At 35.9% G+C, this 25,328-nt stretch overlaps 2 protein-coding genes across 3 annotated transcripts in view; both read left to right on the top strand.

Annotated features, from left to right (window-relative positions):
• The first annotated feature begins 12,906 nt into the window (after positions 1-12,906).
• On the top strand, positions 12,907-19,724 carry LOC142348122 (rRNA 2'-O-methyltransferase fibrillarin-like). Its single transcript, XM_075399305.1, has 4 exons — positions 12,907-13,061; positions 15,700-16,013; positions 16,392-16,789; positions 18,963-19,724. The coding sequence occupies exons 1-4, from the start codon at positions 12,929-12,931 to the stop codon at positions 19,135-19,137; spliced, it is 1,020 nt and encodes a 339-aa protein (XP_075255420.1). The 5' UTR covers positions 12,907-12,928; the 3' UTR covers positions 19,138-19,724.
• A 270-nt stretch (positions 19,725-19,994) lies between these two features.
• LOC142348119 (lipoxygenase homology domain-containing protein 1-like) overlaps positions 19,995-25,328 on the top strand; it is a 208,432-nt gene continuing 203,098 nt past the window's right edge. For both annotated transcript variants that reach the window (XM_075399300.1, XM_075399299.1), the window contains exons 1-2: positions 19,995-20,594; positions 20,877-21,059. In XM_075399300.1, coding sequence (XP_075255415.1) covers positions 20,450-20,594; positions 20,877-21,059 — 328 coding nt within the window. In that variant the 5' untranslated portion in view covers positions 19,995-20,449. The remainder of the gene's footprint in view (positions 20,595-20,876; positions 21,060-25,328) is intronic.

Raw genomic sequence — 25,328 nt, 5'->3', positions numbered from 1 at the left:
CAAACTTTTGTGAACAGCAAAGTGATTGCAAATTTTTTGAGTTGGTTACCGAAAGTAAAATTACAGTTCAAAAATCATGCTCCAAAAGTTTGAAAGCTTTTGAGCAATTCTCCGCAAAAAAATCTTGCTTGCATCATTTTGGTAAATGGATAGATGTTGGAGAAACTTTATTCTCACATTTGACTTTTTCCCCATGATTTTGTTTTGGCTTTGACAACACGAGGTACGTTGTGCGGAAACATGATTGCTACCGAATTGCAGAAAGATTCAAGCAGTACTGCGTCGCAAAAGAGAGATCAACTTGATTTGAGCCTAATGTCCTAGTGAGTTAGATACTTGGAGTTAGCTCTGATAAATATAAAAAGATTACTCTGTTTTTGACACTACCAAAAAAGAGCTAAACTCAACTTTAGAATGAAGGATTCGATTGAGGAGTTTGCTTTCGGAAGCATCGTTGGCCACTGAACCGATTGCAGAAAAAAAATTGGTGAAATTGGCTGAGATGAGTGTAGCTGTGACTTGTTAGATGCATTGGTTGAGAAGATGATAGAAGAGTTTCGATGCTCAAAAGAGAAAAGGTTGCTGAAAGACATCGACCGAAAAAAATAAAAGGAGATCTGTAGGTTGATTTGAATATCGGTGAATCAAAGTGTCCATTGGGAAAAAAAAGTTCGGGGAATTTTTTGTTAGACTTGGAGCCTCAATTATTTTAACTCATTCTGAAAAAATGAAATTTGAGTCCCTCTCATGACGCCAATAATGGAAAGTCTTAGAAAGGCAAATTGCTACAGTGAACGACTAGAGAGTCAATGTTAGTAGACCGATGGAACAATTATACCGTTGAGTGCGTAAATAAACTGGTTGGCCAAGTGGAATGTGAAGTACTGCTTATACAGAAAGCGTTACGTTGCTGTCACTTTCAAATGAAATTAAGTGGGAACTAAATTTGTCGATGGACAAAGCAAATGTCTATACAGATGACCATACAAGAAAATAATTTGCGGTTAAGGCTCAGCGTTCTCGTTCGCAGCATGATCATCAACAAAAACAGTCCTGGGGTTTCAGTTTAATTAAGACAATATTTTCTAGTCGAAATCAATTTTCGATTAAAATCTGACCACAGGAAAAGGAAAAATAAAAACAAGGCTCTAGTAGCCCAGCCTATATCTTAGTTCAGATGATTGGTGACCAGAGAAGTCTATATTTGGAGTACCCTGATTTCTTTGAACTGAGCACGGTAATTGAGCATGCTAAATGTTTTTCGGAGAGAGCATTGGTCAAATCTGAAGAAATTGGACGCATAGAGAGTGTGACGCAATTGAAAAAATTGAATCAATTTAGTGATGAACATTCGATCAAGCCTGGGAGAAAAACCAATTTTTCGATTTGGTTCATCTGAACAGTCTGTGTTGAGAATTAGGAGCTGAATTATAACAAGATTTTTGTTGTGCTATTAAAAAATATATAGAAAATTTTTTTCAAGAGCAGGCAACTGAATTTATACCTGGACTAAAAAACAATTCGAATATCAAAATTTTTAAATCACGGAAGAGTGCATTTTTGAACTGTTAATTGATATGCAGTAACATTTCTGTACAAAACAAAATGACAATTTGAATATTGACTTTGATAACTCTTTTAGTTGTTTTAAGTCTTTTTTGTTTATAAAAATGTAAACAAGCGTGATATGTAAAATTTTGTTCATCTTAAAAATTTATCTGTTTTAATGGTACTTTTTATCTGGTAACCGGTGCAGTATATAATTATTGTTTTCGTTTACTTGTGGTTTTGTTTGGATGGTTCACAATAACTTAGGTTGTTGAATTGCAAACTAAATAAACACGTTGAAAAACCACGGACAGAAATTTTATGGAAAACTTTATGCAGGAAAACGCGAAGCTAATTGTATGTGGGACAATAGATCTACCATCTAGAGGGACAATTGTATGTGGGACAACAGAGTCTTTAGCGCACATGGATGAAGCAACCATCTTTTAAGATCTTTAACACTTGATGCCTTCCTTGTGTACCTTTGTAGATTTGTGGTTTTAACGTTGATCAATCAAACATGCTAGGCGCCTTTGCAGTATCAAGTAAAAATTAAAGATATATCAGGAAAGAATTAGGGTTGCGGAAGAAACTCGCTGTAAATTTTTGAAAATTAAATTTTGGATTTCTTCAATTCAAGTCTTGTCAGTCATTTAAGCATATCAGTTGAAAGTTGGGAATTTCATGTTATCTACACGCAACTTAAGTTAAGAAAAAGTCTGGAAAAATACGTAACGTTTTGGTACGCTTGCAGGCAAATTAATCAAATATGTTAATGAAAAGTAGCGATAAATCTTATTGGAAAATCAATAATCGAAGATATTGAAATGAGAGCTTTTAGTGAAAACATTGAGTTGTTGAAGTGGAAGTATAACAATTGTGAACAATAGCAAGAGCATTTACTTGTTAAGTATTTTGATAAGATTAAATTGAAGCACAGAGAAGAACACAAGGGCTGTTTGAAAGTAAATTTTACATAACCAGGCGTCTGAAATGTTGCGATCCCTATCAAATCACTACATACATACTTCCGCTATATCAGTTAGCTTTCTATGATAACTGGTCACACCTTGGACATTTGCAAACGCAATGAGAAAAACAGCCAACTGTTTCTGGTAACCACAAACCTAATTCCTCAACAGGACAGACAATAGTCGGCAGATGAACGCGAACGAGCCTACCAAAAGGCACTTGAGGGAGAGAATGCTCGAGTGGAGCAGATGGTTGCCAAGTGATGAACATTGTTGTTATTTAATGAGTTTTTGATGATGCTAGAGTATAGTTTTGTAGTTGCAGTGATTGAAACTGTAGAGTTAATCGCATTTGTTGTTTGACAACAAAATATATTTTTGCTCAGTAACGGAGCTACTGTGAGGCAGAATTTACAGGAATTATCTGAGTTGGGAAGTCAATCGAATAAGTTTTGGATACTTGCGGATAGATTAATTGAAATTGTTTGACTTAAGTGAACTATTATACAATTTTAACCGGAATTGCTCTTGATGTCTTGAAGTTGATCAGGTTTTGTTCTTGCAATCAATTTACTGGTTGCTTGTATTACTGTTATTGATTTTAATTCAATTACCTAGATTGCATTTTTATCAGTCGAGAGAGCATCCTTTATGGGCACAGATCAAAACAGAACACTACCTACAAGTAAGCGAACCACCAAGCATCTTTGGGAATTTCGATAGGGTTCTTGGTGCTAGCCATCCTTCAGCTAGAAGCCGTGTAACGGACACTTTACAAAATTCTACACCTGACTGTTTTTGTGGTCTTGGGTGATGATGGAGGTACTATAGATAGCAGTGAGTTGCGGATAATGGTTATTACGTTTTTCAAGATGGTGGGTGTTGTTTTCATTTTCGGTGATCTTGGGGGCTTTCCCTGTCTTGTTGTAGGGCTGTTGTTGATACTTTTTTTGGTGATTTTATCGTAAAAATAAACTTCACTTACCTCGTAATTTTTCAAATAGCTTAATTTTCTTGACCATTTTTAATAAGTCCTCTCATACTGCTCCTCAAGTGTCGCATGTTTTTAAGCGGTCTGCAAAGTATGTAAGAAAAACTTCAATGCGACCTCGTTTTGCAACCAAAGTCACGGTGAACCTTAATCAGGGTTTCAACGTTGTGAAACGAACTTGATAATTGAAGCATCTTGTACACTAGACTGTTTCGGTTCGCTTACATAATCTTAATCAAAAAATGATATTGATACAGTTGTCATGCACCCTTGAAGTTGGTAGAAATAAGTACCGAAAAACAGCAAAACAGATGGCTGACAAAAAAATTACGAGGTCTCATAAATGAAAAACACCGTCTCTTTAATGCGTGGAAGAAAACAAAAAACCAGAGATTTATAATATTTACAAATATTTACGCGATTCAGTGAATAGAAAACTAAAAACGCTGCAGATGATTATACAAAGGATTTTCTCCAGCAGCTACCAACTTCAAGAGAACAATGGAAATTGATCAAAAATAGGATCAACTCCAACAGTCAAATAGAAAAAATCGACAAATTAAGGGAAGGTAGTCATTTTGTTGAGGATGACAGAAAGATTGCCAATTTTCTTAATAACTGTTTTGCGATGCTCGGATTATACAAAGGCAAAGTCATTTCTGCAAATCTTTTTTCCCTAACATTTGAGGGACCGGAATTTAGCTTCCGACCAGTACAGGGAAAAAATTTTATAATGTTATTGATAATCTACCTAAGCATAAATCGCCAAGACTGGGTCATATACCCGCATTGGCGCTAAATGATAGTAACTTGTCTATTAGAATTCTTTTACAATCTGTCGTCAACGGATTTATTAACAAAAACAAGTTTCTTAATTTTCTGAAAACAGCCCATGTTACAACTGTTTATAAGAAAGGAGACCGACTAGAACCGGAAAACTATCAACCCATATCAGTCACATCATTTTTAGCAAAAATTTTTGAGCGATTATTACTTGAACAACTAACTCACCACCTAACTCTTAATCGTCTGATTAACAAGAATCAATTCGAATTTCAAAAACAAACGTCCTGTCCCGATATTATCATTTTATTATTTGAAAACATTGTTGTCACACTTTTTTTAGACTTAGCAAAGGCTTTCAACTCAATATCTGTAGATGTTTTTATAAACAAAAAATGGCAAGAGTCTTATTAAACTCCTTCCTTTGTGATAGAAAACAGTGTTTAAAAAATGGGATCGCAAAATCAGATTGGATTGTCATAAATCACGGAGATCCTCAGGGAACTGTCTTAAGGCCTTTAATTTTTATATTTCATGTCAAAGACTTCAGTGAAGCTGTATCAACGAATTGCGATGTATTATAGTTTCCCGATGATACAGCAATTTTATGTCATACAAAGAAGGAATCAGATTTGCAGCTAAAAGCTGAAGATAGGTTAAACAAGACAAATCAATATATGAAACAAAACAGGTTAACGTTGAATGAGGCAAAAATGGAATTAATGGTGTTCAGGAATGAAAAGTTGCCCATTATTGAACCTGTCAATTTCAAGGGACATCGATTGGACGCATCTGAAAAAGGTAGATATGTAGGCGTAATAATTGATAGGGAACTGACCTACAAAAATCAACTAAATAAGGTTATCAGTAAAATGGCTTCAGCAATCAGATCATTGTATTTGGTTCGTTATCAGATACCGTTAAAAACAAGAATAAATCTTTTTAAATCACAAGCTTTGTCTCATTTAGATTTTAGTTCGATTTTTTTCGATACTGCCAGAGATCTACTTCTGGAGACTAAAATTCTTCCAGCAGAGCTCCAAATAACACGGGTGTCATTAAATAGGTTTTATTCAATATTCTCCAGAAAACAAGAAATCTCTCTAATAAACTTTTCAGATTTTTACAAAACGTGCCAAATATTGGAAAAAAAAACGAACCCATAACCTTTTCTTAGAACAAAAAATTAAGTCAAAACGGAGTAATGGTTCAATTATTTGTAACTTTAATCAAAAATGGAACACACTTCAAATTACAATTAGAAAAGAAACGTCGAAGACCAATTTTAAGCAAAAAGTTATAGCGGAAATGCTTAAACGACTCATAAGAGTTCCAATAGACAGAAGAGTTGCAGGATTCAAACATATTTTTTATTAAAATATTTTAGGAAAATAGAATCTGAGTTTGATATGAATTAAAAAATAATAATGTTTGATTAATAAATTTATAACTTGTAACATTAACCAAGTGGTTAGTATAGATTGAATGTTTCAGATTAAAAAAATTAACATCTTTTTATAATTATTATCTTTATGTGATTTGGTATATGCTATGTTGACTAACAGAGACTCTTCTTTTAAAGAGGCTGAAATTGATATCTTTTAATTTTTGAACTCTTGGGTGGTACTTTACGGCTTGTGCTACAATCCAAAGTGTTGGGAATTGCATTGGTGTGCTGTCATTATTTACAAGGCGAAGAAGAGTATTGTTGGATTGTCTTTTTATCTAAGTGTATTTAAAACAGTATGAAAAAGTCAATGTCGCAAGTGAAAACTAAGTGTTTACGTCAAACGGCTGAATGGATTGAAGAGCATAGAGAAAAGGGCAAGCGAGAGAGAGAGTTTTTCAGTTTATGCAGCGTTTTTGAGATAGCGTAAAAGTAGAAGTGCAACTTTTTTCTGCTAAACGAGCAAAATATTTGATAACGTGCGGCTTTTTTGAAACGGCTTATATATGATTTTATGTGTTAAGTGCTTGTTCTAAACCCTGTTATCAGGTGATTGTTTGTTTGGAATCCTTTTTGCCATCTAAATCATATGTCAGGATTTTATATACAATCTTGAGATATTTTTGGGATTTCGCCGTTTGGGACGCTTTATATGCGCTTTTTGCATTTTTTTTTCAGAATTTAAGTGTTCAGGGGTTACTTGTGGTGTTTCAAACTTTGAGTGTCGTGTGGTTTTTCAATAAATTAACAGGAACCGATTCTTAAAGTTTGATGAACTTGAGACTCATATATTACGACTCGACAGATTTTAGAAAACATTATAAAAAAATTCAACAATTTCTGAAATTTTTTCATAGTTTTTTTCTTTTTGCTCTGCTTTTCTCCCTTTTCGAGATGTGTTGGTTGTTATGTTTTTAGTAATATCGTCTGTCATCTTCTTAGCCCGCGTTTATAGCGGCACTAATTTTATTTACTTCCAATAAAAATTTTGTTTCGCTTTAACTTAGTTCACAACTTGTTAAGACATTTGGCGTGACTTCTGCAAAATATGCTTAATCTTTATCACTCAAATCTTGGAGTTTTAAAGCAGCAGTTTCTGAAAAAACTACTTAGAATGCGCAGAGTCCTTATTAATCAGCCAAATCAAAATTAGAAACGGGATAAGTCCAAAAATCTCAATTTTAGATGCCTACTATTTGAACTTTCTTCTTCTAAATCATAGTTGCCATCTCTAAGGCTTATTGGCATTTGTGCTAGCTATGTGTCTTCCTATTAAAAAACAGGAATATGTCTAACTACGGAAGCACATCAACATATGTCATACTTTTTTTGTACAAAAACCATTTTCTTCATTTTTCCTTTCAGTCCCAATCGGGTTTATTGGAGTCAATTGTGGCTACTTTTGATCATTCCGCCGGGTGTGTTTCTTAGAAAAATGCTGTTTTTTGAACAGAAATCGAACAAATTAGACATTCTGTTGCCTTAAGTTGTTATTGCAGTCGCAAATCGTATATCAAAAGTAGGTTAACCCATTTTTTGTTTTCTACTTTTTTTCGTCTTTGTTTATTTTTCAATTTGAGGTATATAACGAAGAAAATAGTTTTGCTACTTTGGTATTTTTTTGGGTAGGGCGTAAGTGAGGATATACATCTAGTCAATTTTTGAGTCATCCCGCTATTTTTAACTGTTCACACTTTTTAATTTTTCTTCACGTCAATAAGAAGTAAAGGAAACCAATTTGTCAAATTAAAATTACTTCCAATATTTAAAACAAAAGTTTTCGAACTTTACGTTCATCGTCTGGTTAAAACTGTTTTACAAATTGTTAAAAGATCAAATAAATATGATTTTACATTTGTCTGAGACGACAATTAAAACAATTCTAGGAACTCTTCTACAAAATCAATCGATAATTTTTCCCTATATACAATATTTAGCCTATGTACAACTCATATTTACATCTGTTATCAATTTATTTAAAAACATTCATATTCCGGATTTTCCGATTTTGGCCATGTTCTTGTATTTTTAGGGTTATTCCGAATTTGCTCTAATCATAAGTATCCCTCTTGTGGAGGTTTTGCAAATTTCGTTTTGTCATGCACAAAATGTTTTTTGCCCTATGTATTCTCATCTAGTCAAAATTATGATTTGAACTAATATTTTAGCGTGAGTTCCCTCCCTCTATATTCATCGCCTGTGTTTGGTGCCGGCTTCAGCTTGCTGATATATATAGCTTCGATAATCATTGGTTTTTTCTACTGTCCGACACGCGTCCAGAATTTTCAATTCAATGTCATTCGTGGCGCCACGACATTCAACCAGATGTTGACTCACCTGTGAATCCTTCTTTTGATGTTCTGTTATCCTTGTGTTAACATGCCGGCTTGTTTGCCCAACATAGATGGATCCGCATCCATTACATTTAATCTCATATACCACGTGGGATTTCAGGTCTCTATCGGAAGATGATTTCAGGGTGGGGAAGCACGATCTTAATTTCCGCGTTGTGAAATCTACCTGCATAGTTTCTTCAGTTTGCGTGTAATGTTTTGAGTAAGTTGGCCTCTGTATTGTAGAAAAAATAGTTGGCTTATCAATAGATTTAGTCTTGCTTTTTTGATGCTTTTTTGGTGTTGTTCTTAATTGGTCTTTACCGCCACTTATCACTTTTCTAGAGTCTGATTCACTATTTTTGAAGACTATTCCTCTGGATATTGATATTTTGTCCAGCAAGTTTTGTTCTTTTCAAGAGCCTGATCGAAGGCCAACGAATTACAGGTTGCATTAAAAAACCCTGTGAACCGCCCCATGAATCAAATTTTTCTTATGCTGAAGCGATGCACAGCCGCGAAAAATCAGTATTATTCCAGTGCCAGTGGGTTTTTGATACCAATGACAGGTGATATTATTTGCGCTGCTCACATTTACGTTAATGTCAAGAAAAGCCAAATCCCCATCCATGTTCACTTTTTCTAAGGTAAATTGCAGGTTGTTGTGTAATGATTTTGCAAAAATTTTAAATACTCATCCGGGTCACCACGAACCGTGCAGATAATATCATCCACATACTTTTTAAACAATTTCATCTCCTTATCATGCCCCACTGTCTGTTGATTGCTGCAATAAGTACAAATCCAAACAACATCCTGCATTTTGGCGTATTCCTCATTCGATATTTTTTGGCATCTTGCATGAAACCAGTTTTTGCATGACTCACATTCTACTCCTTTTCCTCGGGAAGTCACTCTCCTGTTACAGTCTTTGCACTTCCCGTTTTGGTCGGATCTGGAAAAGTTTTCACTGAGCTCCGGGTTTTGCAGTGATGCCTCAAACGATTTCATCCACACGTTTGCTAGCATTACAGCCAGTGATGCACCCATAGCCAGACCATCCGATTGCACAAACCAGATCCCATTACATTTGAAATGAACATTCGTCACCGCAAGCTTTATCAAACTTTTCATGGCGGACCTTGGGATATCTGGAGCTAGGTTGCTTGAATAGAGTTCTCTTAGAGCTATTTCTATAGCTTCTCCAACTGGAACGTTGGTGTACACACTATTTACGTCAAGAGATACTATCTGCTCCTCATCTTCAAGAGTGAGAGACTCTAAGGCTTTTCTAGCATCTTGCGTGTTGGATTCAATGTTTGCGCCCGGTAGTTTCTGGAAAAATGGTGTCAGAAATCTGTTTAAGTTTTCGTAGCTGCTACCAGGTATTGAAAGAACAGGTCGGAGAGGTGTATCTTTTTTATGTACTTTTGCCAGGCCATAAAGTCTCGCTGGTTGCGAACCTGTTGACCTGAGTCTTTGATAAATTTTGTCACTAATTTTCCCTTGCTTCATTAATTGTTGCAGGCTGTTATCTGTTTTTCATTTTTGATCACAAGTTCATCTTTTGCTCCATCTATTTTTTGAAACTGATCTGAGCTCAGCACCTCATCAAGTTTTTCCCTGTACGTTGACTTCTTCATCATACAGAAACCACGCTTTTCCCTGTAACAAAAGCTGTGGTTTCTGTGTGATGAAGAAGTCAACGTACAGTCACATTAGAGTGAAAATTTTGGTCATGCTAATGCAGAAGAAAGCTGACCATCGGTTAGATCTGAAAAGTCATTTTTTCCGAACTACTAAGTCGAATGAGAACGCGGTCTTTGAACGAATTTTCAGTTTCACCGAAGAATTTTTTTACGTTTGTCAATTTGACTTTCTATTATTTTTGTTTTGCATTTTTTTGGATTCCTCAGTCTGCAACTATAACTTTTTGACCTCGAGACCATTTGAGTCATAAAATGTTAGTGAAAACTTACATTCCTTCTAAATATTACTCGTGTCGCATCACTTAAGATCATTATTGACAGATCATGTGGGATGTTAATTAGACATGAATGAACCCAATTAACAGTGTGAGTTGATAATTGGTGATTTTCATAACTTTGAAACTATTCGTTCTCAAATTTTTATTGAGTTTTAGCGTATTTGCTTAATTTTTGTTCTCTTATCTCTCAATCGCAATAGAGACAGGTCTCACTGGATCCTGGTTGAGTTAATTAAAGTCTTCCATATAATTGTTTCACTTTAAAACTTAGGTCTTTGACTTTCATACGAACTGTTTTGAAGAAATATCCATTTTTGGAGTCTTGCCAGTTTTTATTATCCCTTTGTTGTCTTAGTTATGTTTTGATTTTGATTTTTTCCCTGAAAAAGGAAGTACTCCAAAGGACACAAAAAACAATTTTAACTGCCTCAATCGAGAGTTAGCTCAAGTAAACATAGAATTTTTGTCCATTAAGCTGTACGGCTCAATGTTCATTCACAGCCCTTTGAGACTTGTTTTTGTCGGCCCTTGACTGCAGTGCAGAGGAGGCACAACCCATGGAGATCATTTTGCCTGCGCAAAATATGGTTAAGACGTAAAACCTTTGTTGAATTCATGCCGAAAATGAACGTAACACGAAAAAAGTTAGGCGACGAAAACAGTGAAAAGGACTGTTAGAGAACCTACTGAAGTTCATTTAAAGTTTTTTTGGTCATGGTATGCATTTGCGATACCTATTGAATGCACAAAAATGTGAGCTGATTGCTAAAAGCGAGATACTGATTTCGATAATGGGCTGTTGCGGTGTTTTGTGATCGGTCATTGACAGACCGCAAATCCTTCCTGGCTGGGAGATGGCAGAAGTGCCTCAAATAGTTCAAAGAATTGCAGACAAATAGTCACAAAGCGCCTGCCTGTGTTTCACCAGAGGCGTACAGCAAAAATTTGCGATTACTGCTCAGAAACAACACCTAACGATCTTGGATTTTTCTCGAGTGCAGAGAAATATTTATTCAGTTTTTTTGCTGCCTTCCTTTTTGACTCGCACGTCAACAGAAACTCTCGCCAGTTCTCTTTTCTACTGACACAGGAGGGTGGAATCAACATCAGGGAGCCAATAGAAATAGACACGGACTACGCAGCGTCAACCACCGCTTTCGAGCCTCTTGAATATAAAGATCTCACCAATAACCAACTTATACATTAAGATTCAAAGCAAACGCTCGACTTAAGAGGATTTGAGTCCGCAAAAACCTCTCCGCGTTAATCGAAGACAAGTTTACGTTGTCAGATTGGCATTCGAAAAAAGGAGCCTCGAACTGGCTGACCGTGTTGCCAATGAAAAACTACGCTTTCGCGCTGACAATTTTGGAATTAGGTGACGGTGTGTACAAATGGTGCAATCTTGAAACAAAAATACCTATCTACTTCAAATTAGGGGAAAAGTCTCACCAACTATGCTCTCCACTGTACAAGGGATGGTTGCGATTACTCCAACAAAATTAAAGCCACGGTTGCGAAGATAATGCTTGACGTATGCTATGTGCTCGACATTGAGCCACCAATTCAGATGCCAAAAGGCGAAAGTTTTTATTCCATATCTACAAATCTCTACATGAGATCAAAGCAAATAGATTGTGGGGGGATAAGATTCATCAGAATTTTTTTCGACGTGAAAAATTTTAATCCATTGGTCAAGTCCTGACCAAAGGAAGCCAATAAATATCACTAGGCTTTTAAATACACTAGTCGACGAAAGTAAACGCACAAAATGGAATTTTACTTCTTAAACTGCCTGTTTTTGAATTCAATTATAGTCAACATTTTATTGCTCGTGTCTTTTGATTTTTATATCAATCTACGTATATTCAGGAGTTTAGTAGATCTGAATTCAGAGAAACTGACTTGCCTACTTACAGGAAAAATCAGTTGGCCAGTTTTCTGTATCCAGCAACTTGATCATGCCTCTATCAATTCAAGCAAAAATTTTTTATTGTGAAAGGTACAATTTAATGGTCATGTTGAACACATTTTACGTGGAACTCCACTCACTGCTGCTTACAGAAAACTGGCCAACTATCTGATTTTTTTCTGTAAGTAGGCCAGTCAGTTCTGATTTCAGATCTGCTAAACTTATGAATATGCGTCGAATGTTAAAAAAGTCATAAGACAGCACCGATATTTTGTTTCAAATTGACTTCAAAAACAGACAGTTTACCATGAATTGTAGTTTGTGCTTTTGTAAATGCGTGTGTAAATATCTACCACGCATTTTGGATATTGAAAAAATTAGTTTTGTTCCACTCGTGTTTTCATGCACGGGGGCGTGGGGCCGTCTGCAACACGCATTATCATGCAGCTGGCACCAAAAATTGCCGAATAAAATTAAAACATATTTGGACGCAATAATAACATAATTTTGAGCTAATTTAAATTTCGCACTTGCTATCCAGTGCCCTTATCTCTATGAGGCTGTCGTGGTTCAGAGCGGGTAACCGAGGTTCATAATAACTTTAGTGTTGCTGTGCGGGAGGGAAGGGTAGAGACATGATTTGTATAGTATTAATTCATCGCTTTGACGCGGCTCCTAGAGCTTAGCGTGTTGCTTTAAGTTCAAAATAAATGCTTTGATCACGTAAATTACAATATCCATCAAGCAAAAAGATCAGTTTTTAAACTAAAGAACACATTCACCTGGCCCGGCTAATTTTTGCCTATTTCTCTCTCTCGCACACGCTCTCCCTCTGATGATCAGTTTGTTAAGTGAGAAACTAATCAGTGAAGATTTGAGACAATCAGCTAAATAATGATATTGGTGGAAAGCAACATCATTTGCGATTAATCATTGCACCTGTTTCAGAAGCGATAATGGCCATTTTTAGAGGCAGAGATAGAGGAGGTGGCCGTGGCGGTGGAGATCGAGGAGGCTTCAGAGGTAGGGGCAGAGGGGGTGTTGGCGACAGAGGTGGACGTGGTGGATTTGACCGGGGAGGTTTCAGAGGCACGTTTAAGTAGTCGCTTTTCTATAATTCATTTGTTTTTCCTGCTTAACAGCTCTATTGAACGTCGTTTCACTAGACAACGGATATTATGGAAAACAAAGCTTTTATAACTACCCTACAAATTGAGAAAACGACAACGATTGACACGAAACATAAAAAATACGCATTTAACAAAGTTGACTGGAAAGACCTGAACTCATACATAGAGAAAAACCCATTTAATCCCTACTGCTACAGCAGCGTAGATCAATTAGTAATTCAATGGTACAAATGGCTAGACAAAGTTCTTAGCGAAAATGTCCCAAAAACAACAACCCACAGATCAAACTTAGCTCCTTGGGTAAGCAAAGATTCGTCCCACCTTATTAAAATAATATCAACCTTAAAACGAAAAACATCAAAGAAATCCACCTTGGCGAGATTAATAAAACTGAAGAAAATGGAAAAACGATTAAGAAATTCCTTGAATGAGGACCAAGCAGAATTTGAAAGTAAAGTCTTTCAAGGTAGACGTTTTTCGGATCTTCAAAAATATCTAAAGTCAAGTCATAAAAGTAGTAGATACCCGGAAACAATGAAGTACAAGGATGCACAAACTAATGAAGATAAGAAAAAGTGTGCGTTTTTCAGTGAATTCTTTTCTAAAGTTTTCCTTAAAACCAATCAAATCAAGAAAAACTCCTTCGATAAACATCAACACAATAAAATTGAAATAGACGAGAGCAAGATCAAAGAAATCCTGTCAAAACTTCAAACAAACAAAGCCTGCGGCCCAGACAGGATAGGAAACACGGTACTAAAAAATCTGCCAGCCTTGTGTAAATCCCTTTTTCTGATTTTCAAAACTGCCTTGAACAAAGGCTTTTTTCCATCCTACTGGAAAATCAGTGAAGTTGTACCAATATTTAAGGATGAGAATCGGGCAATGATTGAACAATACCGCCCTATTAGTCTCTTATGTAGCGTCTCAAAAGTATTAGAAAAACTAATTTTCGACGAACTATATGAAATTGTCAAGACAAAGCTAGAAGAATCACAACACGGATTTAGAAGGCATAGATCAGTAGTAACCCTGATGTTGCTTTTCCTAGACCTGTTGTATAATGAATTCGACGAAAAAGACAACGAAATTTTTGTACTTTACCTTGACTTCAAAAAAGCGTTCGATACAGTTCCTCATGATCTTCTGATTAACAAAGTGGAGAACCTGGGTGTAGGGGGAAATTTCTTAAAGATTGTAGCCAGTTACCTATCAAATAGAAAACAATACGTGAAAGTAAATGACTCGGAATCCGAAACTGTACCAGTAACCAGTGGTGTCCCCCAAGGATCTCTCCTAGGTCCCCTACTTTTCATAATATATATAAACGATCTTCCACAACAAACATCAAAATGCTCTGCGTTTGGATACGCAGATGATTTCAAGCTTGTATCAACAAATCCAGCAAATATACAAAGTGACCTGGAAAAAATCGAAAAATGGCGCCATAACAACAAAATGCAACTCAATGAAAGCAAATGTCACATCCTGTCGATTAAAGTAAACGAAAAAAACTGGCACTCCTTTATACTTAACTCTAAAACTCTCTCAAATAAAAGCGAGCAAAAACATCTAGGTATAATTATGGCTACTAAGTTATCATGGAAAGCGAATATAAAGAAACGTTGTAGCAAAGCCTGGAAAGCGTTTTATTTCCTAAAACGAAACATATCAAACCTTGCATCGCAAACAACAAAACTCAATGCATATGTCGGCTACGTTATACCAGTCATAAGTTATGCCTCACAAGCATGGTTTGCGAATAAGACCGAAAGCAAAGACATCGAGAGCAACGTCGTGGATAATCAGTAGCTGGGAAATTAGTTACAAGCAAAGACTGACCACACTGAAGTTGCTGCCTTTGTCATATTACTTTGAATTGCATGATCTATTAATGCTCATCTCACTGCTTAAAGGATCTTACAATATAAAAATACCCATTAAAACAAATAATAATGAAGGGTTGTTAAGCACACGTCAAAACGAGCTAATAACAATTAATAAAACAAGAATAAGGAAGGCTGATGAAAACTTCTGGAAAAGAACCAGTTATTTACTAAATATAATACGAAAAGTAGGGAACGTCGATCTCGATCAAATTGATAAGAAATATTTAACAAAAATATACTGGAACTACTTCTTCAAAAGTTATTCGGAAGTCAACTTATGTTCCTGGGCTTTCAACTGCAGCTGTGGACATTGTAACCCGGTGCAGAAGCTCAGCTCAGTCGTTATATGAAGGGTACAAACCCATGTGAAAGACCCACAGAAGCCTAAACTCTCTCTCTCAAAGGAGTTCAGAAACGTGATCTACTGGCGCTACTTTCAAATGAAATACCAAAAAAAAGATACATGCAGCTGGGAAAGATACATGCAATGGTACCAAACTGTAAATAAAATTGAAAACTGGGCCGCACATTAAACTACGGTGCAAAAACATAGATCCACATGAAATCTTAAAGCCTCTATTTTATCAGTGCATCAAAGAATAAAAATTCTTCTAATTTGCACGCGTTCTCTATGTTAGCACTAAATTGCATCTCATTGTGAAAGTCTTGGAGTGACCAATGGCTGAACAACTTTTTCTAATGATTCAGGTGGCAGAGGAGGTGACCGTGGTGGATTTGATCGGAGAGGTGGAGGCGGTGGATTTGATCGACGTGGTGGTGGAGGACGAGGAGGCGGTGGCTTTGAGCGACGAGGTGGAGGTGGCTTCCGTGGCAGGGGTGGCGGAAGAGGAGGTGGGCGTGGAGGTGGTGGTGCAGGAAAAGCTCACGTTGAGCCTCATAGGCACCCAGGAGTTTTTGTTGGAAAAGGAAAAGATGAGGTTGTATGTACCCGCAATTTGGCTCCAGGAGTTGCTGTGTATGGCGAGAAGAAAATTGAAATAGCTGATCCTACCACATCAGAGGTTTGTCTGAATGAATCCACGTGTATTGTCTCAAAACACAAATGAAATCTGAATAATTTAAGAGCTATTGTGAGAGCAGTGGGATGTGATAGTTTTTATCATTTTAATCTCTGTAATTCAGAGATGTTTCATTACAATTTTCGCTGATGGTAAATTCTGAGGTAGAATTGATATAAAAAACTTGATATTGTCTCAATTTTAGTGTCTCAATTCATTCAGTGATGTACATGGGAAGATTGCTCTTCTGTGCGGAAGTTTGCTGGCTCTGATACGAACCATTTTTCGTGTTGTTTTTACTTGCCGTAAATTTCTCCCTTTAGCTAAATTTTCATAGCATGTTTAATCCAAATTTGCATCAGGCTCCTCTTTCGTTTGCAGAAGACTGAGTACAGAGTTTGGAATCCGTTCCGTTCAAAGCTGTGCGCCGCCATCATCAACGGCATTGAAAATATTCACATGGCACCAGGCAGTAAAGTCCTCTACCTCGGAGCAGCATCAGGAACCACAGTAAGCCACGTGAGTGACATTGTAGGCGAAGAGGGTATGGTCTTTGCAGTCGAATTCTCGCATCGAAGTGGGCGCGATTTACTGGACATGAGTCAGAAAAGGACGAATGTGGCCCCTATTGTAGAAGATGCCCGGCATCCGTTGAAATACAGGATGTTGGTACCCATGGTTGACTGTATTTTTGCAGACGTAGCACAGCCTGACCAGGCCAGAATCGTCGCTTTGAATGCCCATCACTTTCTCAAGAACGAAGGACACGTTGTAGTTAGGTTTGTGTTTGTTTTAAAATTTCTGCTGATTAAATTTGATGATGACCAATCAAAACCATGTATTTTGCATAATCAGAAGACTAAGACTAATGCTTTTTGCATCAGTTTTAAAATTTCTTTCCAAATTTTAAATTTTGAGAAAAAAGAATAAATAATTTTGATTTTATTTGAAAGAAAAAAATTGCCGCATCAAATTGCCCAAATGAGTTTTGAAAGAAATGAGACAAAAATTATCCCTGTGGAAAAGCTGCCCTAAACTTCTCAACCTGTTACTATTGGCAGTCCTGTTTTTTTTACAGTTTAAAGAATTTGAAATGCATTGAGGTGCCGTCTTTTTACGACTCGAAGAGGAGTAATGGAGAAGTGTCTTTGTTTTAATCAATTTTGTTGAAGTGAATTTGAAACAAGAAATGCCGCACGTGCTTAAGTTTGGAGTGGTTTTGCTGCTGAAAAGATTTGAAGAGCTTAGAGCAGAGTGATTTTTCACGTGCGGTTTTTCAGGCAGTTTTTCTGTAATTTCAACCATTTTCTTGTTGGAGTAGGGGTTGTAGTTGTGACATAGATCTTTTTGGCGCTGCAACTATTTTGCTGATTTTTAGGCTGTTTCATTGATTTTCGGTCATCTATTGTGTGGTTATTAATTGCGCCAGAACGAAGTTTGTTGCAATTATATTAGTCCTGTGGTCTTTTATCCTCCGAACATTTTGGTTCTCAAAACTTCGATAAACAGGAAGCTCTCAGAGGGCATTAAGTGGCTGACAGCTCTCTTAGAGCCTTACTAGTCTCTTATTATGCGATTGATCGAAACTGTTTTTAAAAACAATTACATGTGAAGGAACGTTCTTAACCTTAAAAGTTTGACCTCCCAACCCCTCCCGTCCATCCTCCAGCTGGCGATTTGAACCAACCGCATCCAGCCCTCCCAACCCTATCCCCACACCCTCAACTCTTGACCCCACTCTAATCATCTCCCAGCCCCAGCTGACTGCTACCAAAGCAAACCGCTCGCCGGTCGTTTGAGAGGAATTCGCCTGACGTTAGTCGGTAGTTATTTGTATTGGAAATTTTTTAGACCTCAATTGACTGTAGGCATCATAAGTTACAAATTAATAGCATTTTTATTGGTTGAAACAAGTTTTTTTGTTGAGAAATTTGGCAAAAATTTGCGAAAATTAATTTTGGTTTAATTTTTTCCTATTTTCTTCAGAACTGATTCGAAATATTTCCTTTGTTTAATTGCCTATGTCTGTGTAAGCAATTTAATTTTCTCAATTGCCTATGGAAAAGGATTTTTGTGTACAAGTATTATGTAAAGGTTTTATTGAACTTCTGCACCTTTTTAGTTGGCTGATTTAAATTGTTGTTCGAGTTAGATTTTTTTCCCAATTTGTTGAGCTTTCTAGTGGCTGTTAATTTTTTTTCCAAAAAGCTGTTTTTTTTTCGAAGAGGAGGCTTAAATGTGTTTCCGGAATTCTTTCAGTTGTGTTTTTTAAAGATATGTTCACACATTTTCAAGATTTGGAAGTCGAATTGAAGTGATGATTTTTTAAATATTTGATCGGATTTTTTTAGTAGTTTCAGCAATCCATTTATTGTCCATTTATGTAGGCAGGGACAATTCTTTGAGTTGTGTCAGCACTTGTGGGGTTATGTTTTTGTAGTTAGTCGAGTAAAAATTTGTTTCGCCTTGCCTTGGTGCACAGCTTGTTTACCATTTCGCGTGAAATCTTGTTGACTTCTCTAAGGTAGTTTCGCTTTTCTCGCGTTCTGCTCAAAGTGCTTCTAAACTGTCGTTGCTCTTGGAGTCTTGGTTATACCGAAAAAAAACAAAAATGGAAACGAGATGAAGCCAATAAGCCATATTTTAGATGCCCGGTACATGAAATTTGTTTTTATGAGTCTTACCGAAAATCAAAATAATAAATGGAAACGGGATGAACCCATTAAGCCCTATTTTTGATGCCCGGTACTTGAAATTTGTTTTTTAGAGTCTTTGTTACCATCTGTAATGATTTTTGATAGTGATACTAGCCTTTGTACCCTCTCATTGTGAAAAAACTAAGTCTAACTACAAAATGAAATAAAAAAGCTCGAATTTTAATAAACACCAACAGTTTGCGTTGTTTCTTATTTCGTTTCTGATTTTTTTGGTAATAAGTTATGCATATTTTAGTATCAAAGCGAACTGTATTGACTCGACAGCACCAGCAGAAGCAGTGTTTGCGGGAGAACTTCAGAAGTTCAAAGCCGAACAAATCAAGCCCATCGAACAGGTCACGTTAGAACCCTATGAAAGAGATCACGCGGTTATTGTCGGTCAATACAGAGCACCACCTAAAGCCAAGTAAACACTCAAAAAAACTTTCAACTTATGAGAGCGTAAACCAAACGATCTATTTAGAAGTGATACCATTTTACACATGAAACATAGAAAAGACACTTGTTGGAAAACGTTGTTTTCAGGATATTGTATTGACTTGAGTTAACTGCGCAATATTTCACTCAGTGCAGATTCAGCAAAAGCTCTTAAACTGTTCTTTAGTTGATTTGATCTGATTTTTAAATTAGCTGTCGTTTCAAAGTCTTCTAATGTTGCTTTTTGGTTGTGAGGTTTTAAATGAAACTATTTTGTCGTGAACTATCCGAGTCGATGTCTACTGCGTGGTATAGCTGCCTCTTTATCTCAGTGAAGTGAAATGAGCCATTGAAGAAAAAAACCAAGAACATCTCAACTGTTCTTTTTGCCTATATGTTTGGAAGTGCTTCTATTTACTCTTTGTTTTTGTTGGTTTTCGATCTGGCTTATCATTGTTGATCTTTCTCGCTCTCTATTTAGATGTGTTTATTAGTTGCTTAATGTTGTTGCTGAATACATATATTGATTGCTAGATTGATTGATCTGCAGTTGAAGTCAGTTGAAAGATTTGAACCACTACTAGTTTTTGACCCGTCTGAGTGGGACAATTTGTTAGACAGAGAATCGGGCCTGAAGAAGATCATTTCAGCTACCCTTATGTAGATTTCAACATTTCTGGGGATTTGGCAATGTTTTTGACTAGCTTGGTTTGCTCCTTTTTAGCTGCTATAGACTGCTCCAGCTTTGCTCTGTTCTAATTTACTGTAGGCAGCTTTGTGTAAACTTTATCTATTTTAAATTTTGATGTTACTGACTTACACAATAAAATAATTTAAAAAATATGTTTTCAAAAATGTGTTTGTTTCAGATTTTGAATGATTTTTCATTCTCTTGGAAATATTAATTTCTGTCCAGCAGATTCAACTGAAAGTTAACGACTCAAAAAGTCCTGAGGCTGCCAAATAAAATACCCAAACTGCCATACAAGGACACCTCTAACCTTAGCCGCCGTTATTTTAACTCAGGGTTTCTTCAATTACGCCAATAAAATTTATAAAACCGTCAATCAGTTAATTCGGAAATCCTTATTGAGTGTTTTTGAAAAAAAAGTTAGCTATTGTTTTAACTGAGCGACAGATGTTTTCTGATCATTTTTTAATTTGACAAATTATCAATCGAACAAATTATGAAACATACAGTGCGCTAAATGAAGTTGATGTAGAAATTCGTGGAATTTTGAACTACCGTAGACATCAAATCGCAAGACTCTAGAGATTACAAACTGGCCAAACCAGACGTGGATAATGCCAGTTGCGTACAATGTGCCTGGTAGTGGGGTAGGGGTAGCGTGCGCTATGCGCTGTGATACTGATCCCACATTCTCAAACACCGGCTTTGACCCCTACTGGGTCAAAATGCCACCTAATCCAACAACTTCTCAACAACCTCGTTAGTGCATATTTTGTGGTTAAAGTGAATGTTGAGGTATTAAAATTTTTTACATAGCAGAATTTACAGCGGTCAGAGATTTGCTGCTTTGAAGGATAGAACATTTGTTGAATTTAATTTGAAATGGAAAGATTAAAATATGATCATTTTTTCTGAAAAACTATGAATTCTTTTGTTATTAAGTATGGTCTTATTTCGCTTAATTAAATAAAACTGTTTAGCTATTGTCGGGAGATACTTCACCTTTGAACACGAAATTAATGACAATGAATTTTTGTTCAGTCCTGGTACACAGACGGAGTGTGAGCAGAAATGAGCTGAGTAGGAGTGCACATGGTGGCGGTGGTAGAGATGGCAGACGTGGTGTTTCATACTCGCATCATTCAGATGGAGGAGGTGGTCTTACTAGGCGATCTGTGTCTGTCATGTACGCCCCATCAGCCTCGTTCTCATTTAATTCAGCAGGTGAGAGACAGCTGGGAAGATTTCTTTTTGAACAGCTGGGAAGAGATGGGTTTAAAATGACAAAATCCTAGAATAATAAAAGTGGATAATTAATAGCCGCCCTCATCTTCTCAGTCGGCTATTATACCGCTCCTATTTTTTTTTACAATTCAAAGAATTTGAATTGTATTGGGGCGCTGTCTTTTTTTTAAACACATTTTCATGATTTCACACATTTTCATGATTTTTGTTCACACATTTTCATGATTTTTGAAGTCAAATTGGAGTAGTGATTTTGGTCACGCCGAAACATGAAGTGGAGCGAAAAAGCGAGTGGTTTTGCAGCGTGAACTTTTTTGCTCTAAATTTAAATCGGAATGAGAAAACGGTGTATGAACAAAAATTCGCTTTGTCGCTAGTGGTTTTTTGTTCACATGCGGCAATTTCACTTTGATGTTTACTGTTTTTTCAATTTTTTGGATAGGATTTTTTTCTAAATAGTTTTCCCAATCCATTCATAGTCCGTTCTAGGTCTAATTTTTGGTTTAGTCAATGAAAATTTTTTGAATTGTACGTCAGGACTTGTCCTGCTATGTTTTTACTTCTATGTTTTTACTTCGTCGAATGAAAAAAAATGTTTCGCATTACCAGAAACGGGATAAACCCATAAAGCCCAATTTTAGATGCCCGCTATTTGAACGTCGTTCGTGTAAGTCTCAGATACCATCTCTAATGCTTATTGGTATTGCTAGTAGCCCCTGTAGCCTCTCTCTAAGAAACAGAAGTATGTTCAACTACAAAATGCCATCAAAATAAATCGCACTTGAAAATTTTTTGTACAAAAATCTTTTTTTTCAATATCTTCTATACTTTCAATCACAATCATGCTTATTGGAATCAACGGCAGCTATTTTCCGACAATCTGCAGGGTTTGTTTTAAATTTTCGGCAAGCGGATGGTATTCTTTTCAACCGGAAAGGATATATATCTTCCTAAATTATAATTTACCTTAAGAACCCCGGAAAATCAAAATTTACCCCTACAAGAAGGTAATAAATGATCTAAATTTTTTTTTAGTACTTTTCGTTTTAATTATGTTTATGCATACCTTGTACGAAAGAAGACCGAAAACTCCTGGACTCAAAATTTATTTTCGTTTTGTCAATTACATTGCTTTTAATAGCCGCGAAACGATAGCGGCTATTATTGGGTACATCGCGGTTTTTTTCATTCGTCTTGTCCATCGATGATTCTTGCGACACCTGATTTCTTTCAATTTTAGTGACTTCTACTGCTTTGAAGTTAAAATTTGTGTGCGCGACTTCGTTTTTTCTGCTTTCAGGTCAATTGCGCGACTTACCTCACTAAAAGAAGACTTCTGAACTTTCTTTATGAATTTTAATTTTATGAACATTTACTAGTTAAAAATCAATATTGTGCATCTATGTAGTTTCAAACGTATATGCCTTAATTCTTGAGTATAGAGTCTTGACTTTTTATTTTTGAATATTAAATAGGGCTCCAAATCTAGCCCAAAAAGTCTAGTGGTCTAAAGGGTTGGTTGTCAATCTGTCTATCTTATTTCTCTAGTTGTTTCAGTTCCATGGATGGCCACAAGCGTCTATCGGGGCTATTTTTCCGTCATTCTGTCGGCTGTTTCTGAGCTTTTATATAAATTTGAAAAATTTCTGTGCACAGCTAAGTGTCAATACTGCACATTACTTCTGATACACAAAAGGCTATTGTAATTTCCATTATTGTGACAATCATTAGAATTATTTACGTGATGAATCACAAAAGGTTTTCTAATAAAGAACATTTCTTTTCCGTACCCGCTAATAATATTTTAAGATAGTCACCATGACTAATACAACCTTTCTCTGTGTGGAAGACAACATAATTTCACAGGAGGTTTTGCGAATTACAGATCAGGAAGCGTAAAATGTCTGAAATCAAAACTGCGAAAATTCATACTATGTTGTTAAGACCCTGAATTAATTGCTTTATATTTATAGCCGTTGTAGTGAAATCTGAGTGGAGCTATTATCGGCCTTCTCGTGGTTCTTTTATTTCTTCGTTGAGGGTTCCTTAAGGACCATATGATGTCATGCTCGACGCAACTCAGCTTTTGTTCAAGCATTCCTATAATTTGTCGAATGACTTGTGTGCGTGTTCACTTTTCACGTCTATTGGAGAGAAGTTTAATTTTTTTTTGCGTCGATAGTTTTTTGGTCAACTGTGTCCTCTCCCAAAAATAACATCTGTTCTCTCAAATTGATTTTTGCGTACTTTAATTGCAAGAGCTGAAATCAATTGAGGATATATCAATCTAATCAAAATTGTTTGAGTTGTTTTTACAGTACACAAGTCTAAATCGGTTAAGGGCATCACAAGTAGTAAAACAATTTTATTATTTAAGTCGCATTCTTTTAGTATTTTCAGTCTAAAGGTCTACGATTCTATCGCAATTTTTTTCTGGCAATAACGCAGCATTGTTTACTGTTTTCCTTTTTTTTGCTATGCAAAGTTGTTTTAAAGTTATACCCTATTGAACTTGTCTGTTTAATAGCCGCACAGCGATAGCTGGGGCTATTATTGGCCTTCTCTTGATTTTTTTTACAATTCAAAGAATTTGAATTGTATTGGGGCGCTGTCTTTTTTTAAGATCTATTCACACATTTTCATGATTTTTGAAGTCAATTTGGAGTGGTGATTTTGGTCAGGCCGAAACAGTAAATGGAGCGAAAAAGCGAGTGCTTTTGCGGCGTGAATTTTTTTTGCTCTTAATTTAAAGTAGAGTGAGAAAACTGTGTTTCGACAAAAATTCGCTTTCTCGCTAGTGGTTTTTTGTTCACATGCGGCAATTTCACTCTGATTTTACTGTTTTTTCGGTTTTTTGGATCAATTTTTTTTCTAAAGCGTTTTCCCTATCCATTGATAGTTCATTCTAGGCGTAGTTTTTTGTTTGAACCAAATTTCCATTTCTCGCTAGTGGTTTTTTATTCGCATGCGGCATTTTTGACATTTTTTAAAAAGTTTTTGATCTGTTTCCCAATTCACCCAATGGGTTTACCAATTCACTCATAGTCCGTTCTAGGTCTAGTTTTTTGTTAAGTCAATGAAAATTTTTGAACGGTACGTCAGGACTTGTCCTGCAATGTTTTTTATTTCATCGTCGTGATTTTTGTTACGACCATATGACGTCACAGGCAGTTCAAATCTGCTTTTTGTTCATTCGTTCATGCAATTTCAACTGAAGTGCGTGCGTGACGTCATTTTTCGCTCTTAGTGGAGCGAGTTTTTTTTATCTGCGTGATTAATTTTTTGTCATACTTGACTTACCTCTCTCACAAAATTGACTTCCTCACTTTGAAATTGACTTTTATTTGCTTTAATTCAAAGAGATAAGGTCAAATGGGTGTGTGTCACTCTAAATGAAGGTTATTAGAGAGCAGCTAATAGAGGCAGCAAAAACTTTACAGATTTTAAATCAACATAATATATCAGCCTTCAAAGAAAAGACGAGTTTTTTGGACTGTCTTTGTTACTGTTTTTTTGAGACTGCAGATCTACAAAGCTATTGCGGCTATTTTCTGGCAATCTGCCAGCTATGTTTTGATTTTTTTGGTTTGGTCAACGAATTTTTGTTTCACACATGTCACGACTTTTGGCTGATCTCGCTGTCTGTTTCAATAGAATTGAGTTTAAAATCTTTGAACAAATCTTTTGCTTTTTTGTGATTACGACCAAGAGAAATGGGATGGACCGATGATAAAGCCAGGTTAGTGCGTTAAGTTATTTAAGTTACACAATTAGAATTATTGCTGTTTTTTATGAAACTCAATTTGCACAACAAATTATATCCTTTTCTGACTCTTGATAACCAATTCAACTCTTTGGTTTCAATGCTATTGTATGTCAAAAAATTTATGAGGACAGTTTACGTGTTATGGTTTTATCTACAAGAACAGCCGATCCTTTTTGTCTTGGTTAGTGACCTTGATCAGCTTCTGATGAACTTTTGATTTTCTTGGTTCTGTGAATTATTGAATATTTCTGTAGATATTTGCGCTGATAAAGTGAGAAGTGTTTGAATCGATTTTTAAATCGTTCGCTCAACAAAAGATTTTCAGAGCCGCCCAGATTATAACCGTGTATATATATATATATATATATATATATATATTATATATATATATTATATATATATATATATTATATATATTATAATATATATATATATATATATACTATATATATATATATATATATATATATATATATATATAT

Source organism: Convolutriloba macropyga, chromosome 10, assembly GCF_964194025.1.
Source record: "Convolutriloba macropyga chromosome 10, txConMacr16.3, whole genome shotgun sequence".
In the NCBI taxonomy this organism is placed as follows: domain Eukaryota; kingdom Metazoa; phylum Xenacoelomorpha; order Acoela; family Convolutidae; genus Convolutriloba; species Convolutriloba macropyga.
Note: the sequence above shows the minus strand (reverse complement) of the source record. Positions and strands in the feature narration are given on the sequence as shown.

Bases quoted from the DNA above. Each gene is read 5' to 3' on its own strand.
- LOC142348122 (XM_075399305.1), top strand. From the start codon at position 12,929: ATGGCCATTTTTAGAGGCAGAGATAGAGGAGGTGGCCGTGGCGGTGGA. The intron at 13,062-15,699 runs GCACGTTTAAGT...CTAATGATTCAG, and splicing joins TGACCGGGGAGGTTTCAGAG to GTGGCAGAGGAGGTGACCGT. The intron at 16,790-18,962 runs GTTTGTGTTTGT...TGCATATTTTAG, and splicing joins GAAGGACACGTTGTAGTTAG to TATCAAAGCGAACTGTATTG.